The following is a 17,539-nucleotide window of genomic DNA, read 5'->3' as shown; positions in this document are numbered from 1 at the left end:
CAGACATTTTTTCCCATTTTTGTGGTATTAAAGTCCAGGCCAACTCGTAATTCTTCCATTTGTCTTCTCTCACTCTCCAGGCTATCAAGAATTAGAACAAGTCTCACTAGCTTGCGACAGCCCCTTAAATTGGTTCCACACCTTTTGGCCCCAGGGGGCCTGAATAAGAGAAAACAGAAAATTTCCTGTTTGCTCTGTGTTCAATGTTTGTTTTGTACATATATGTTGTATGTAACATGGCTTTATATTCCACCTGAAAGCCCTCTGCAAAAACTTTGTGGTTGTGGAAATGCTGCCATGATCTCGAATGGCCCAACTACACAGTGGCTATCTTGGTCATGATGATGCTAGGACACATAAGGTCTGCATCATCTAGTTATTGCCTAGGGATGACTGTAATTAACCTATGGCTAAAGGTCTAAAAGTACTCTGAATTAATATAATTGTGCATAGGCATGTAAAGAAGTTTTTACCCCTGGAATTCCAGAAAACAACAGGCTAGTTAACTGTGGCCAATTTCAGGTTTTTCATTTTTTATGTATGCTTTGGTCTTGACATGCTTAACTTAAAACTTTCTGTGCATATATGTATGTGTATATAAATATCTGTAGGATAGTTCTTAAAGTATTATTATAAAGCTAACAGATAAAAATAGTTGTCACTCTGAAAACTTGGTCACCTTATCTCAATCAGGACTAACTAACATACAGCCACTCAGAAATTAACTCTCAAGTGCACAGGAAAATAGGGGCCATTTTAAAACTCAAAGCAGGAAAAGAGATCTTAAAACATGGCTGCTTGGATAAAAGGCACATGTATGTGATTAAGTTGGCTATAATTTAAGAGTTCTCATTGGGCACCAGTGGCTTATACTTGTAATCCTAGTTACTCAGGAGGCAGAGATCAGGAGGATCACAGTTCGAAGCCAGCCTGGGCAAATAGTCCACAAGACCCAATCTTGAAAAACCCATCACACATCAACACACACACACACACACACACACACACACACACACACAAAAGGGCTGGTGTTGTGGCTCAAGGTGTAGGTCCTGAGTTCAAGCCCCAGTACCGCAAAACCAAAAAAAGTTCTCTAGGGGTTTTAATATACTGATGTAAAACTAACATCCAATTCTTTATTCCTATAACAATGAGACTATCTTAGTATTTTTCTGCTCTTAGTAACAGTTGCAAGAAATGGGCTTAAAGATTTTTATATTCCAAAGACAAAAGCTACATTAACATGTGTGTATCTGTGTAGCTGCAATACTAACTGTTGCTAGCTCCCCTGAATATTAAATTTATTTCTGTTCCCCAAATACATATGCCTTCTAAAACACAAAGTTTAGGAAAATACCAAGCTGGTGCCCTCTAAATTATAATTGTCAATGATGCCAGTCCCTTTGCAGGTTTATGCCCAGATGTTCCTAATTGTAACAAGGAACACTTAATGAACTTCGGGTAAGTCCAGCCTAGGAGCTACTCCTTCTAAATCTCTCTGTTGCTTACATTTTCCAAGCAGATCTTATTGGCACTGACTCCTACCTGAACTGCCTGTTACTCCCTTCAAAGGTGGGATCAAATCAGACCAAGCCAGACATCTGATCCTTGCAAAGAGGAAAGAACTACTGGGATGTTTCATCCTGGCAACAAGGGACCACTGAGAAACAAGCAGTTTAAAAAGGAACTGTTCAGACGAGAGGGAAAATTGTCAGTTTCCAAATGGAGTCACATGTGCCCTGCCTGTCCAAAAGCAATTAAAGCCAAGAGGTTAAAAAGAGGTTGTTCATAAGCATGATTATCTGATGCCCATGTCTGTCTACCTTCTATTGGACAGAAATAGCCCTTGCCTTTCTAGCACTTACTATTTCTATAGCTTTAGGACAAATCCAGATGCTCCTCATTAAACTTTACCAAATTCATTTCCTCTTGTCTCCAGGCTATAAAACTACAAATGATTCAGCTCAAGCACTAACTCTACTAAATTCTGAGTATGGCTCTTACTTCTTGAACACAACTACCACTGGTTACGATCTCCAAAGGATATGCCCCCTTCTAAAAGGGCCCCCTGGATCCTACATGACCTGGGACCCCAGCTATCCTTATTGATAGACAGCAAGGACAAGAAATTCCTAACCTAGGCCTACACCCCATACCAGCAGGAAACAGCTAAAAACTGACTTCAACTTCCTATTCCCTAAAAGATTTCAGGGTCTCTAGTCCTTGAGTGGGGAATTATTAGGTAGTAATTAGCCATGGGTGATGGGGATATGCAAAGAAAACCTAAAATGGAAGATTCTTCAAGGTCTCTTTGAGAAAAACACTTGACAGCTTCTGTTAAGATCAAAAATAGCCAACCAAGGCCATAAGATGTTTTTGAGTCTCCCACTCACTCTGAAGTAGGTCAACATCAAACAGTTCCTGGAACAAAAGATCTTAAATGTAACAAAACAAAGACCCAGGCTGTAAACCATACCCTAGGATTAGGGTACATTTACATTTATAATTCTATAGAGGTACCCTAGCCTTGTGACCCAGCCTTGAGGGTGGAGCTGGAGGGGAGTGTAGGGGAGTGATGGGAAGGGGCAGGACTTAGGGTTCCAAGCCCCTTCCATTTCAATAAAAACTTATGTCAGGGTAAAAATAATTGTTCTTGTTCTCTAATGCTTTCAGTCTATTGAAAATACACTCCTAATAAACTTTGCTATCATTTTCACTACTAAAAAACAAAAAGAAAGAAAAAGGATTGTTAAGAAAGGAAGGAAAACCAGGTAAGTATGGTAGCCTAAGATCAAGTAAAGAAAACATTCCATAAGAGCTTGAGAAGGATCAACTAGTTAAATGCTACCAAAAGGTTAAGCAGCAAAACTAAGAGCTGATTAGTAGGTTTGGTAAATTAGAGGCTACTGGTAACATGAACATTTGTGAGAGCAGGCTGATGATAAGGGAAAGAATGTTCACCTGTGAACTTCTTTTTTTTAAGTTTTTTCAATATGATCATAATGTTTGTTATCAGAGTCAAAGAGAGTAAGTGTCTTTCACAACTAATTCCTTATTGTTTCTTGCTGAGAGATATAGGATACTAACAGGAAAGAAATATGAATCTAGCCTAGCACAATATGTAATTCCTGTATCAATACTGGATAGGAAATGTGACCACTTATATAACAATTTCAGAAAGGCCTTGGAGATTATTCCATGATAAATTTGTATAAGATTATTTTTATTTGTAAATACTTATTTGAAATTACTTTGCAATAAAGAAACTAATTTTACCTTGAAGTTGGTGTTTAATCCATCCAATCAGCCTTTGAAAATGGAGGGAACCACAAGTCTTGCTCATGTTTACAAGTACTCAGACTTGATCTGGATAAACTAAACAAAGGACACATGCAAACTAGATTCCTTAGTCATAGCTGACAATTAGATCAACACAATGGAATGACACTTTGCAGAAATTCAAAATTTAAAAAAAATTAAAATTAAAAAAAAATATGCAGACTCATGCTGAAAGTTCTTAACCACAACATTTAAAAAATCCTATTAAACACATATGTAGTTTTCAGTTTGCAAACTTGAATGCCAACTTTCAGGATAAAGTTGTTTCTTTAAAATAACTTTTATTTCTGACTTTAATGCCTGATGTGAGACGGCCTGAGTTTGGATCCAGAACCCATCACCTAACAGCAATCCTTGACTCTAAACTAGAGTTTATTTCTAAAACAGGGCTAAGTAACTCTTAGGGTTAGTGTGAGGATTAGATGAGATAGTCTATGTCAAAATTATATAGCAGAATATCTGGCACATTAAAAGTTACCTTTCTAACTTAGTGCTAATGTAAAAGGTGCACACTGTTGAGATAAAGTTATATCACCAAGTGTGGCAAAGACTAAAATACTCACTTGTAAAACCTCAAACAAACCAACACAAATTGCTGAATTAAGTTATATTTATTTATCTTAGTGTCATGACTTCCCTTTGTTGTTAATCCCTAGACAAACCCAAGATCTTTTTCCTCTGATTGTTTCTGTACTAAGTGAAAAAAAAAAACCAAAAACCAAAAAACAAAAAAATCCCACATAATCAGCAATCACGACTGCTGCAGAAATAAATGCAGGTTTTTCTTCGACATTAGCCAGGCCCTTCGTCAGCATTATTGGGCAATTGTTTTACTCATTCTTGGTTGACTGTGAATGACTCTAAGTGATTCAGCATCTGTGGCAGACAGTCTTTAAGATGTCCTTTAATGATATCCACTCCCAGTACTCATGCCCTTGTGCCTCCTGCAATGAATGGGGCTAGCCTATGTAGTCATCAGGATGTTATACAAACGGCAATGTGTAACATCCAAGGATGAATTATGAAAGACATGCAGCTTCTGCCTTCCTCTCTCAAACTGCTCTGAAGAAGCTAGCCTCAAGATGGGGGGACATTCATGAGTCCACAGAAAGGCCCTCCTGGAATAAACTCAAGGTTTCTGCCAACAACCAGCATCACTTACCAGGCAACTGAACAAACCATGCAGAGGTGAATCTTCCAGCTTCAGTTGATCTTAAAAGAACTACAGCTCTAGTTGATATTTTTACTATAATCTGATCATAGACTCTAAATCAGAACCATGTAACTAAGCCACTTTTGAATTTCTGACCCATAAAAACTGTGAGAAAATAAATGCTTATTTGCCTTTTATGTCCCAGGCATTCATTCATTCAAGCATGTTAGGTGCTGAGTATCTAATGCCAAAGATGAGCCACAAAAATCACACAAACATATAATCTTATAAATAAATGCAGTTGAAGTCTGTGATAAATGAACAAAGGGAGCTAATTTAGATCAGAGAAGCAGAGAACATCTCTTCCTAAAAGTAACAGTTAAGACCAAAAGCAGGAGAATTTTACACACTGGGAAAGTGTCTAGGCCATTACAGGTACTCCAAAATACCATAATCACAGGGTATTAGATACATTACAAATATGCTCTCTAATCATACAAAAACCCTACGAAAGTAAGGTATTAGAACTCGTATTTCACAGCGATGGGTAGATGGGTATAAAGATTAAGCTCTATAACCAGATTAAGGAAGCACAATTAGCAAGTGAACCCTGAGATTCAAAGCAAGGATGAGCCGGTAGTAAAATCCACACCATTCCCACTACTCTCTTCCTGCTGTTCTGAAGAGAGATCACAGTGAAAATCACCTAACTTCACTCCAGTTCAAAATTTATCTTCATAAATTCCAGCTTGAGTGATTTTCACTCTTTCCGACTTGAGTGATTTTGGTGTATATTCTGCATGTTTAGCCGGCAAAAATGTCTTACTCCATCTACTTGAACAGTTCCCCTTTAAGAGAATGTAGTAACACCAGCAGTGCTCCCTTTGTAACAGTTGACCTCTTCTCCTCAGCCCTCCTATTCTTGAAATTTTTTCCTATCCCATTTCTTCTTCAGAACACCAAACTCCTCTTTTTTATAGCACTTAACTTTTTAAGAGTGGTCTGTGTTACAGCTCTACTTCCTCTTGTTCCATTTATTCAGCTTGCTGCAGTTTTGCTTCCACTCTACAATAACTGCTCTTTTAATGTCAACAGTAACTTTCCAAACAGAAAATCCAACAGTTAACTAAACCTTAGCTGTATTTAAAACGGATCATTTCTTCTTTAAAATCCTATTATCCACCTTTGAACACACTCAGGTAGTTCTCCTCTATCTCCAATTAGGCCTGGTTAGTACAGTTTGCTGGATCCTCACAGCTCTTAAAAGCCACCGTGGCCCACAGACAATGAGTGTCAATGAGTAATAAATAATGCTCTTATTACAGGGTAAAATTTAATGGCACTTAATGTAAAGTGTCATAGTATTTGATAAAGGTTGAATTCACACACACACACACACACACACACACACCCTTAGGCAATAAAGCAAAAGGAGCAACTCAAAATGGCAGGCAAACCTGAAGGTACAGGGGCTCTTGCGCTGTTGGGGTTACAGGGACCTTTTGAGAATCACATGAAAGATAAAGTCCCTTTTCCCCCACCAAATGTGTGTGCATGAGTTCATACAGCACAGATTTGCAAATAAACTTGAGAGGGTTCTCAGACTCAGATTAAGAATTCCAGCAATAGAAAGAGCGCCAATAGAGTACTCAAGTGAAGGAAGGAGCAGAGGCTGCAATAATCTATAGCTATAGGCAGAATCTGGATAACATTAAAGAGGAGCAACACTTCCACTGAAATGAACTGATTAACTCTGTACTTTGAACAAGTTCATAAGCAAACACTAAACTTTAGTAAAACAGGCCCCTGAAGCATATTAATGTCCTGAGATCAAAAAGGCTACCTGGGACAAATCAAAGAGTGCAGAATGGATCATATTTATTTCTTTAGCTATACTTTCTTTGTACCTTAGTGGAAGAGAAAGGACCCAAAGGCAAGCAAATGGAGCACTAAGAATAGAGAACCCACTATGTATTCTTCAAAATTCAAATGATACAGTGTAAATACTTCTTTTAGCTTCTGTCTTTTCCCCTGTCATCTGTCAGTTTAGGAAGTTCTACTATGAATAACTAGATTGTACAGAGATCAGATTTTTATTGTTCAGACAGAGCATTTCGATCACTGTGTCAAAAATCTTGATTTGTTTATCTGTCCTTCAAAATGGTGAAATTTACTAGGCAGGCCTGGATAAAAGTACAAAGATCAGATGGTTTATGCATCTGATCTCCGATAATTACCAGCTCTACTTCACTGTTTTTGCCTGTTACAGGTTTACCATTCTTTATGTCCTTGTATATTTCAGTATTTAAAATTTCAGAGTATATTACAATATTTGTACACACCTCTGTCCCAATACTAAATCTATTACACTTAAGAATCGTTTTATGCAAATGTAAAGAATGGCATTATTTTTAAAGTTGCTCAGATAAAAAACTAACTGAAATGATCAAATATGTCAACAATAAATGTATAAATACAGTATCATCAAAAGATTTCTAGCCCACATCAATGGGCCCCAGTCAAATTTAACACCATCATTCAAAAACACCCAAAGCACGTAACCCAACAGTGAATTAGCAGTATCACTTACATATTAAACACTTATGTAAGTTCTAATACATTGAGCAATTTGAAATTTACATAAGAAAATAGGCATATATTCTTGAAGTAGTGTATAAGGAATTTTTAAAGATGTATTATAATAGTACTTGTCACAGTTTTGATACCAATTCTTATTGAAATTCTTTTTTTCACATCTGTGATTGCCCCTTCTCATAATTGTAATAATGTTAAGAGAATTTTTGAAAGATGAAACCATGACTCATTCAAATATAAAAATGAGTATGTCCCCAGTACTAAACAACAACAACAAAAAAAAGAATATGTATTCAAGATTTTATTTGCTTCCAAAGGCAACCAGGCAGGTGGCAGATAAAGGACATCCCAGAATTAATCATACTAACAGATCAGGAATATTGAAGCGAATGTGCAAAAGGAGACAAAAACTTCCACAAAACCTCCAACAGGAAGAAGAGAACCTGCATGGCTACAGACAAAAATAATTTATAATTGATGTCAGTTACCTAGTTTACAGAGCTGTAAAATAGCTTTATTAGACTCAGAAACTTCAAGGGGGTATTATTTAGATAGAATTTAAACTATGCAGTTTTCCACTGAAGCACACACTTCCCCCATACTAAGATAATGCACAGAAACTATAGGAGACAATAACCATTCACACCCATCGAAATGCTCTGCTCCCCATCAGAATTCTTCAAATAATTCTCGGTTGCCACACTTTCTTGCCTTTTAATTCAATCCTATCCATACTAATCTTGTTCAAGACACCTATGCTGCTACAGCTAACCAGTCTCATCTAATGTATCCCGTACTATTACAATTTTCTTTAATATGTAAAGATAACTAAACACGTCTTAAAAACATGGTAGACAAGTCTAATTTCTAGGCTGGCTTCACATGGCTTGTTCAATAAGCGATAGCGGAAGCTTGCTTCTTTTCTATTAGCTACAGGCCAGCTTTAATTCTGTACAACTGCAGACATCTTCAGAACCTGTTTCTAAAACTTCTATGCAGCCCAAGGATAAAGGCAGGCAGAACTGCAACAGAGAAACGCCAATTCCCACCTGGCAAGAGAAAAACCTAAGCTTCAGTCAGCAAATAAGGAGGGGCCGACCCTGGTCACTTCCCTCCAAGGTGGCCTGAGAGCCGGAAACACAAAGCCAGCAATGTCACTCCGGGGACTGCGGGGACCCAGCCAACTCAGCATCCTGCGCTCAGCCTACCCAGCCCTGTCCTGAGCTCCCTCGGGACGCCCGACACACGGGGACGGCCACATGGACTCCACTTCGGAGCTACAACCGGCTGCCCTATTCCGTCTGCATCCCAGGACGCGCGGCTCCTTGGCTACCGCACCAGTCCTTGTGCTTAGGTCTCTTTGCCACTGCTCTTCCCGAGGGGAGGGCGATGCGACAGTGCTTCAGCCAGTGAAGAAGCGCCAGGCTTATCCTTCAGAAAACCCACAGAGCTCAGCGTCCCCGCCCGCACTCCCCGCCCGAGTCCCGTGCGCCGCCGGCCGTCACCTCCGCCTCGCTCCGCCCCGCCTGCCCTCCCGGCGCCTGGCCCGCCTCTCACAGCATTCCGGCGGTCCCATCCGGGCGGCAGCAGGGTGGGTTAAACTCCTGGTAGAAGACTGCCGAAAGACATCTCCAGACAGCCCTCACAACAAGCGCAGTGGAGACGGCGAGTCGAGGTGACAGAAGGGTGGAGCGACCAGCTGCAAACGCGCTAGGCTCCCCAACACCGGCTTCCGCTCCCAGCCAACGCTGTCCAATCAGAGCGCGCTCTTTCGTCACTTCCTCCTGGAAAGCAAAGGGAACAGCGGGCGGAAGAGGTTCCTGGAGCGCATCCGGAAGGGGCGGGTCCCGGGGGTGGTGGTGCTGTCTGCACAACCTCGTGGAGGTTGAGGTGAGTCCGCACGGCGACTGCTAAAGGTCTTTGCTCCGCTGCTATGGGACTCTGGTTGGACTGGTGGTGGTTGAGAACTTCGTATTGTCAGCAATAGGGAGACCAGGGTATTTGTGGCTTGTCCCTACGATGGGATTGGGCGTGTCCACAGCCCTACCTGGCAGGCCCTTCGGCAACCCCCGGAGCTGGCGTGTGCACACTAGAGCTGCCCCGTCGCTCGTGGGCACGACTTGCAAGAGGGTGCTCCGGTGTGATCCTGGAGACCCCTCACCTTCTGACGTAAGACTCGGCCTAGAGATTTTGGGACAGATTCTGCTGTGACGGTCCAGGCCTTAAGTGCATCATGGAACTGATGTGTTTGGGAGGCTCTGGGTTAGATCGTGAACTCTGAAAGGAGGTGAAATCTGTGCCCGCGAAATAAAAATGCCAGCGCCAAGTTGCGTGGAAGGTAGTTTAAATATTTGGATCCATGGAAAAGGCTGAGAGAATTGGCCTTCCGGAAAGAAGTGGATCTCAGGACAACACTGATTGATTAGAATAGGAAAATGGGAGAAGTGAATGCTAGCTAGTATAGGTGAGAGGATAACAGGAAAAAGACAAGGTCGTAGGACAAGGAAGGAAACCAGCCAAGCAAGGGAGTTGGAGTTGACCAGAATTGAAGAGAAGCTCGTTAGGGTAGTGGATGAAAGCAGAGAGATGGTTATTTGAGAAATAAGAAAGGGCAGATCGGATGAGTTGTTGGATCGCATGGGCGGCTGCACAATATCCCTTTCAAAGGCTTTGGGGTAAGGATAGCCAGGTATTATGACTTTAAATGAAGAGAGTGGGGCATGGAGGTGGAGATGTTAGGTTGAAAACGTACAGTAATTCAGTTAACCCAATAATAAAGAACTGGACCTGAAAGTGCTGGAAAGAGAAAAAGAGGTGTAATGCAGAGAAACAGATGCATTGTCAGACAGGAGAGAAGCGGTTCAGATAGTGGTTAAAAATGGAAGTTTTGGAGTTTGGCTGGATTGGAATCTCGCTTTGGCATTTACTATCTGAATGACTTTGGACTAGCTGGTTAACATTTGTATCTATGATACTTGTCTGTAAAATGGAGATAAGAATAACAGCCTCCTCTATTGTGGAGGATATTTATGCATATATTTACAATATGCTATGCACTTCTATAACTGCGTATGTTAATTATTGCATGTAATTTTAAAGTGTTTATTAGTTACATACATTTAATATATCATTTACCATATCTTAAACACTCTCAGTAAGTCTTGCTGCTATGATGGTTTTTAGTAATGATGTTTTTTTAGTGCAAAGTTTTGAGCCTGAATAGCTAGAAAGATTGTGTGCCTTAGAGTCAGAAAAAGAGAGAGAGCGAGAGCGAGAGAGAGAGCGAGAGAGAGAGAGAGAGAGAGAGAGGATTAGGAAGCAAGGTAGGTTTGGCTATAGACATGTTAAATGTGATACTGTAAGGTATTCAAGTGGGGATGTCCTATAAGTATTTGGAGCTCTATAATTAGTGTTCTTTTAAATGGGCAGGACTGGAAATAGAAATGGTAGTCCCTGGGCCTAGGCATGGTGTACAGATTCTCCATGGAAAGTATCTTTATGGCGAATACTGTAAGAAGGATGTGGTAGTTGGCTAATGACTAATGTGAGGAGCAACTACAGTTATGAGCCTGGAGGAATTAGAGGACTTGGGCAAGAATTGGCCCAAGTGACCTAGGCTAAAAGCATTATCACCAGGTTAATCTTTCCTTGCATTTTTGTTGACTTTATGTTGCTTCCTGTGAGAAAAACACTTAGGCCAGTGAATGCTTATTAGCAGAAAATATTAGTTGAATTGGGATTGAATATTTTTCAGTTAAAGGGACTAAAGCAACAGATAATCAGAAAGAGACCCTGTAGAGTTAAACCAAAAAAAAAAACCCATAAAAACCAACAAAAAGAAACAGCTTTTCCAAAGTTGGTTCTTCTGTGTTCTTGTGTTTTTTAAGTTGTATGGGTATTTGGGGGCATGCTTTTCAATCTTCCATGGGAAAACAGACAGGATTGACTTCTCTCCTCCTCTGTTCCTTTTATCTATAACAACCATTTTCATTGAATTTGACATACTGCAGGAACCAGAGCATCTTTTAAACCTATAGATATCACCATAAGAAGGAGACTAAGGCAGAAAGGAGAAAAAAGGAGGGGATGAACCAATTCGGGATATAATACACATATACATGGAAATGTCATAATGAAACTCCCTTTATAATTATTTTAAACAAACAAAATGTCTCTTTTTCAAAATCAGAAAACAGGGAGGTATAACAGGTCCTGTCTGGGGGTTGGTACCAGTGTAAGGGGGGAGGATATAAGGAAAGGATATAGGAGGGTGAATATGGTGGAAATACATGTATTCATGTATGTAAATGGAAAAATGAGACTTAATGAAACTATTATAAGAATGGGGGGGATAAAAGAAAATGATGGAAGGGGTGAATTTAACTAATATTGTAAACATTTCTGTAAATGTCGCAGTGTACCACCAATACAACAAGATGATAATTTAAAATAAAAAAAATACTGTACCAAGTTGCTCTATCATTTTGTGTGTCAAGGGAGGTGGCTGCTGTGATCTTGAAATCAAGGAGAGACCTGCATATACTGAAACAGTAATACTCAATGTGTGGCCCAAGAATTACAGCAGCACTTGGGAATTGATTAGGAATGAAGAATTTTAGACCCCACTCCAGACCTAGTGAATCAGAAATAGGTGCTTGCTGGGAGATGGAGTGAGGCAGTTCCCAGCAGTGCTTCCATAAATCTTCCAGCTAACTTGGGCATATACTAGAGTTTGAAAACCACTCTAATAGAAGGTAAATGTCACAAGGACAAGTTTTACTCAACACCATACCTCTAGTGTCTGTTTGGAATAGTGCCTGTCTAATTAGTGGGTTTACACTAAATATTTGTTAGTAAATATGTCCAATCTCAGGCTACCAATTTTTGTGTCAAAACTTTGGCAGTGTTTGAATGGACGTAAGTGAATTATGTAGCTGCATTCTATGTCAGATGTTCATCAATGAGCATATACTGTAAAGAGCTTAAAGCTTGAAGAATGAGGAATTATATGTTGAGTCAACAGTGAATTGAAAATGACAGTATCTGGATACTTTAAGTCAATAATTTATTCAGAGTGAATAAAGGTTAAGTAGTCACAAATTATATGCTTTTAACCACATGGTAAATAGTTGTGTCTGTGAGCCTAGCAGAACCAAGTTACCCAAAAAAACTGAGTTTTCTTTTGTTTCTGTGCACAGATTGCCTCACCTGTGGTATCAGACATCATAACATGGGACTCACCAAGCAGTACCTGCGTTATGTTGCTAGTGCTGTCTTTGGCCTGATTGGCAGCCAAAAAGGTAATATTGTTTTTGTGACACTTCGTGGTGAGAAAGGACGCTATGTGGCAGTACCAGCCTGTGAACATGTTTTCATCTGGGACTTAAGGAAAGGGGAGAAGGTGAGTCAGAAATCAACTAGGTTGATAATTGGTGGAAAAGGCAGAATTGGGAGAGCTCTGACTTTTCATGCATTGGAGAGAGAGAAGGAGAGGGAGGGAGAGCGAGAGGGTTTGTATGTACACCCTTAGAAGGTCTAGATGATGAAGCATCAAATTTGGTTGTGTTCTTTATCAAATTCTGAAAATCACAACAAAATAGAAGCTTACTTCTTAGGTATCTTTTTAGATGTCTTATTTGTAGTCATTATGTATTCCTGACCTCTGTTTGCTTTTCTCTATCAAATCTATTTTCTTCAAGTTCTAATTGCTCTCATAGCCAGTTATAAAATATTAGGCACTTAAAAGGAGTATTACTCTGCTATGTTGATGAACTCTTTTTCTTATACAGATGAGACCCAAGGGTTGTGAAACTAGGCTTTGACTTTGTGTGACTCTGAATTCTTTAAGCTCACCACTTCTGCAAAACAAATGTAGGCCTTTTAGTCTTGTCCATTCACTATGTGACTCCTGAGAGGTTGCTACTTTGATACTTGTTGCATCCAAAGTCTCTCGGGATAAAACCACTATAGTACTCTAGTGCCATGCAGATTTATTTCTTATAAAATGGGACTCTGTTAATGCAAGGATAGGTGTATAACCCTCTATTGAAAGTTATTTGGTATAAGCCTAGGCTAAAGACGCAGTAATTTATTTCGTGGCTTAGGTAGTTTCCACATGTATTTTGCCAAAAATTCTACCTTTTCTTGTGTATTTCATTACCCAGTACAAACAATAATTCCTATATAAAATAATGCAAGATGGCCTGTACAGTGTTGTCATTATTCACAAGAATATTTTGTAATTATTGATGCTCTTAATCTTACTGTTCCTGATTATTCCTTAATAACCTGCTTCACTTCTCTTCATTGTTTTTGATTTTTATGATTTCAGATCCTCATTCTTCAGGGTCTTAAACAGGAAGTCACTTGCTTGTGCCCCTCACCAGACGGGCTACATTTAGCTGTTGGTTATGAGGATGGGTCCATCAGAATCTTCAGTCTCTTGAGTGGGGAAGGAAATGTGACCTTCAATGGACATAAAGCCGCTATCACTACTTTGAAGTATGATCAACTAGGAGGCAGATTGGCTTCTGGGTCCAAGGTGAGAGTTGGATACCAAGACTTTGGTCAGGCTTATGCTGAAGCAAGTTTACATAAATCATTGGGGAAAACTTTGGCCTTTCAGTGTTCAAAATAGTATACAGATGATAAAAGAAGAGTGAGGAGATGGATGTGAATTAGGGGGTTCATTTTATTTCCTATCATATTTTCTGGGAAAAGCCTATGAAATAAAGGAGTTAAGACAAAGATACTCATGGTAACTATTACAGAACATCATTGTGGAGCTGCTACTCCAAACTGTAAGGAAGCAAAGATTGGAAAAGAAAAGTATTAATTATTTGCCAATGAGTAGCTCTCCTGTACCTCAAAACTTAGCAGTTGAAAATATAGTGTAAAAGAGTCTATTCACAATAAAATATTAAATAAAACAAAAGTACCGTGAAACTTACTGAAGAATGTAGTAGAATATTTCATAAGAGTGATTGAGTCCCTGCCTTTGAATGGGAAGACAAAGCACAGTAAAGGTGTATTTTTAATTAAATAGGCTAACAATTTAAATAAATATCTCAAAAGTTTTTATTTAGAACTTGACTAAATCATTTAAAAGTATATATGGAAAAACAAATAAATTGTAAACACCACAATGGGGGCAGGAAGGATAATAAAAGGAGGGCCCAAAATATTTAAAATGTATCGTAAAACCATAATTTAAAGAATGTTACATTAATATGGTGCCAATACAAAATAGATTATTGCAACAAAATGGAAATTCCAGAAACAAATACACTTTTATATTCCTAATTAGTGTATTTTAAAGATGACATTTCTGATTAGTAAGATAATGATGGATTACTTGTAAAATGACACACAACTGACTGTTTGAGGGAAGATTTTCAATTAGAGCTTTACCTCAGCTTTTATGCCAAAATGAGTCACAGATTAATGATGTAAATATGAAAAAGTAGCAATTCAAGTAAACCAGAAAATATGTAAGTGAATATTTATCTGATATTAAGATAGAAGAGGACTTCAGATGTATCAGCAAAAAAGGGAAAAGATTGATAGCTTTGAATACTTAGACTCAAGAGTTTTGCACATTAAAAAACAAGGCACAATTAAAAGGGAAAATATTTAATATATTCAATATATAGAGAAAAAATTAATATCATTCATGTATTAATAACTTACACTCAAGTAAAAGATAACACCTGAAGAATGATAAAGACACGTATTGGCAATTCTAGGCATTAGTTACCCTGAGCTGCATCCCCAGCATGAATTGGAAGTTCTAAAGAGATGCATATGACCAGTAATCACCAGAGAGTATGTGAAAAATTTCTCATTAGTATTTGGAAATGCAAAATTAAAAAAAATATTAAGATGAACACTTTTTACTTAAGAAATTGGCAGTGGTTGTTAAGAAAATTGGTAATACCTAGAGCTAAGTGGATAGGAAAATTGGTCTGGTCATTTGTGTCCCTGGGGATTCTGTAGATTGATGTAACTTGGGGATTGTTCTGATGGTGTGACTCCAAAACTAAAACATACCCTTTAACCTAAGAATTTCACATTTTTGCATTTATATGTGTATGACAAAGATTTATATACAAAAACATTCATTTCTGTGTATTTACAATAGCAGAAAGTTAGAAACTACCTAAATGTCTAAAGTAGAAAAATTTTAAGTTAAATTATGGTGTATCCTTAGGGTTAAATATTACATAGGAATGTAAAATGAGATGAGTGATGTGGAAAAATGAAAATGTATTAAATTTTAAAAGGAGACATTATAAAATGGATAGAATTAACATGCTCTCTGTTTTTTTGTTCTTTTTCTTTTTTTTGAAGCAAAGACTGGATATGTTGTTATTCAGGCTCATCTCATACTCCTGGCCTCAGCCTCCCAAGTAGCTGGGCCTCTAGGCACATGTGGCTCCACACAGAAATTTCTATTTTCTAATGGGAAAAGAACCTGGATATGTGTGTCTTATGTACATATGTACCCATGCATATATGAAACAAAATATCTGTTGGTTATTCCTGGCTGATGTTTAAAACTGTGTGTTTTCTGTATGTTTTCCAAATTTTCTACAAGGACTGTGTATGGCCTTTGTAGTAACTAAATCCATTGTTTGTCAAGTTAGGCCTTTTATAGTAAAGAGCATTATTTATCTTCTGTATTATATTGTCCCTTTAGGATACAGATGTTATTGTGTGGGATGTGATCAATGAAAGTGGTCTCTACCGTCTAAAGGGACACAAGGATGCCATCACACAAGCATTGTTTCTACGAGAAAAGAATCTGCTAGTCACTAGGTAAAGAGATAATGGTTTCATTTCCAAGTTGTTTCTAGGTAAATTCATTAGAAAGAGTTTTGAAAAGGAATTTGTTTGTGCTCATGCCCATGTGCTGGCCTCCTCTCCTGTGCCATGTTTTCCTCTCTCCTTTCTGCCCCTCTCAAATAGTATCATAGAGCAATCCAGAGTTGATTATAGCATTTTAAAATTTTCATTTTCTGATCTGTCATTCCTTCTTCTGAAACCAGCTTTTCCACATTCTTTAACCTTTTGACCTTTTGTGGAATGAGTGTTGTGTGTTTTCTGGGTCCCTAGGAAGTTGTGAAAGCAGAACATGGAGCAGTGGGTAGATGTAAATATAGCTGTTTAACCAGCCTGCCTTTTGAGAAGAGATGTACTTCATGGGCCTTCTGAACATCTATTAGGTTGAACTGTTTGAAATTCCCGTTTTTGTAAGTCAAAAATGGACGAATAACAATAATTTCATGTGGTTCAACCTAGTATAGTAATTTCTGTTCCTAAGGAGTGGTTACTCAGGAAAGGGTGAAATCCTAAGGTTTGCCAGACAATAGTTAGAAGTTAGCAGAGGGAGGAGGCAGGGGGGATAAGAAAGAGTAAAAAGGGGTGAATTTGATCAAAGCACATGATATGCATGTTGGAAATACCACAGTGAAACCTCTTTGTACAATTAATATATGGTAATTAAAAAAAGAAAAGGAAAGAAGAAGGTAGCAATAACTCAGGAAAGGTTGTGAAGGGTCACTAAATGCTGCTCCAATGATGATTTTGTTCCTGTGGGATAGGATGCAGGTAAATTGGTGTCTTGTCCAGGTAACACAGATTCTGTGAAAGATGATACTATATAGTTCTAATAAAAAATGAGTATGTTCCAACTTAGGGAATATAAAGGAAAGATAACAATTTAAGGTGGGATTCATAGGATGGGTTTTGTAAGTAAAAAATTTTGGTGGAGGGTTTGCTTTGTTCCAGTTTGGTCATGAAAGGATTTTGTTAGATTTATATGAGTGAAGTGATAAGGAAGAGGCGGGTAAGGAAGAATAGAGTCCATTGGTAGGGGTGGACTCTATTAAGGGGGTAAGAACCAGTTAATGGTGCTTAAAAGCCTGATTTTGAGATTACCTGATTGCTGTGTTGGGTGGATGAGAGGCTATGATAATGAAGTGATGAGGGGGATGATGGATCGAGTTCTGTGGGCTTTAGTACTCTGATTCAAAGTCATTTTTGTGCTTACAGTTGAAACATTTTATTTTTTACTTAAGAATAACCACTTGGAGAGTGAGTATTCTTCTTTTCAGAAGAAAGATTAGATTTTAGACATTGCTGTATGTCACCTTTCAAAAGCAACACACGAGCCCTGGATTTCCATGTTAGTTTAATGATTCTTCTTAATAAGATTTTTTTTCCCCACTTTTTATTTTAGTGGGAAAGATACCATGGTGAAATGGTGGGACCTTGATAACCAGCATTGCTTCAAAACAATGGTTGGCCACCGAACAGAGGTACATGTAGGGGCATGGACCCAGGAAGAGAATGGGAAAGCAAAAAAAAAAAAAAAAAAGAGAGAGATGGTTTTCTTTTCTAGTTCTTTCTTGGTTCTTTGTTTTTATTGATCATAGTAATAATCATATGCTG

The 17,539-nt window shown here is 38.5% G+C and overlaps 2 protein-coding genes across 8 annotated transcripts in view; one reads left to right on the top strand and one right to left on the bottom strand.

The window, feature by feature from the left end:
* Nucleotides 1-8,784, bottom strand: part of Gdap2 (ganglioside induced differentiation associated protein 2) — a 61,062-nt gene extending 52,278 nt beyond the window's left edge. For 3 of the 6 annotated variants that reach the window (XR_012439882.1, XM_020162168.2, XM_074050664.1), the window contains exon 1: nucleotides 8,645-8,784. The gene's annotated coding sequence lies outside the window, so the exon portion shown is untranslated. Of the gene's footprint in view, nucleotides 1-3,276; nucleotides 3,376-8,592; nucleotides 8,609-8,644 lie in introns of those variants that run through there. The other 3 variants (XM_074050663.1, XM_074050662.1, XM_020162169.2) reach the window with 2 other exon arrangements.
* Nucleotides 8,785-8,825: 41 nt separating this feature from the next.
* The window catches only part of Wdr3 (WD repeat domain 3), a 31,121-nt gene continuing 22,407 nt past the window's right edge, over nucleotides 8,826-17,539 (top strand). Inside the window, exons 1-5 of one of the 2 annotated variants that reach the window (XM_020162167.2) lie at nucleotides 8,826-8,977; nucleotides 12,286-12,488; nucleotides 13,419-13,628; nucleotides 15,786-15,904; nucleotides 17,328-17,406. In XM_020162167.2, coding sequence (XP_020017756.1) covers nucleotides 12,318-12,488; nucleotides 13,419-13,628; nucleotides 15,786-15,904; nucleotides 17,328-17,406 — 579 coding nt within the window. In that variant the 5' untranslated portion in view covers nucleotides 8,826-8,977; nucleotides 12,286-12,317. The other variant, XM_074050661.1, reaches the window with a different exon arrangement.

The sequence above is a fragment of the Castor canadensis genome, chromosome 12, assembly GCF_047511655.1.
Source record: "Castor canadensis chromosome 12, mCasCan1.hap1v2, whole genome shotgun sequence".
NCBI lineage: Eukaryota > Metazoa > Chordata > Mammalia > Rodentia > Castoridae > Castor > Castor canadensis.
This window is presented reverse-complemented; position numbering and strand designations above follow the sequence as displayed.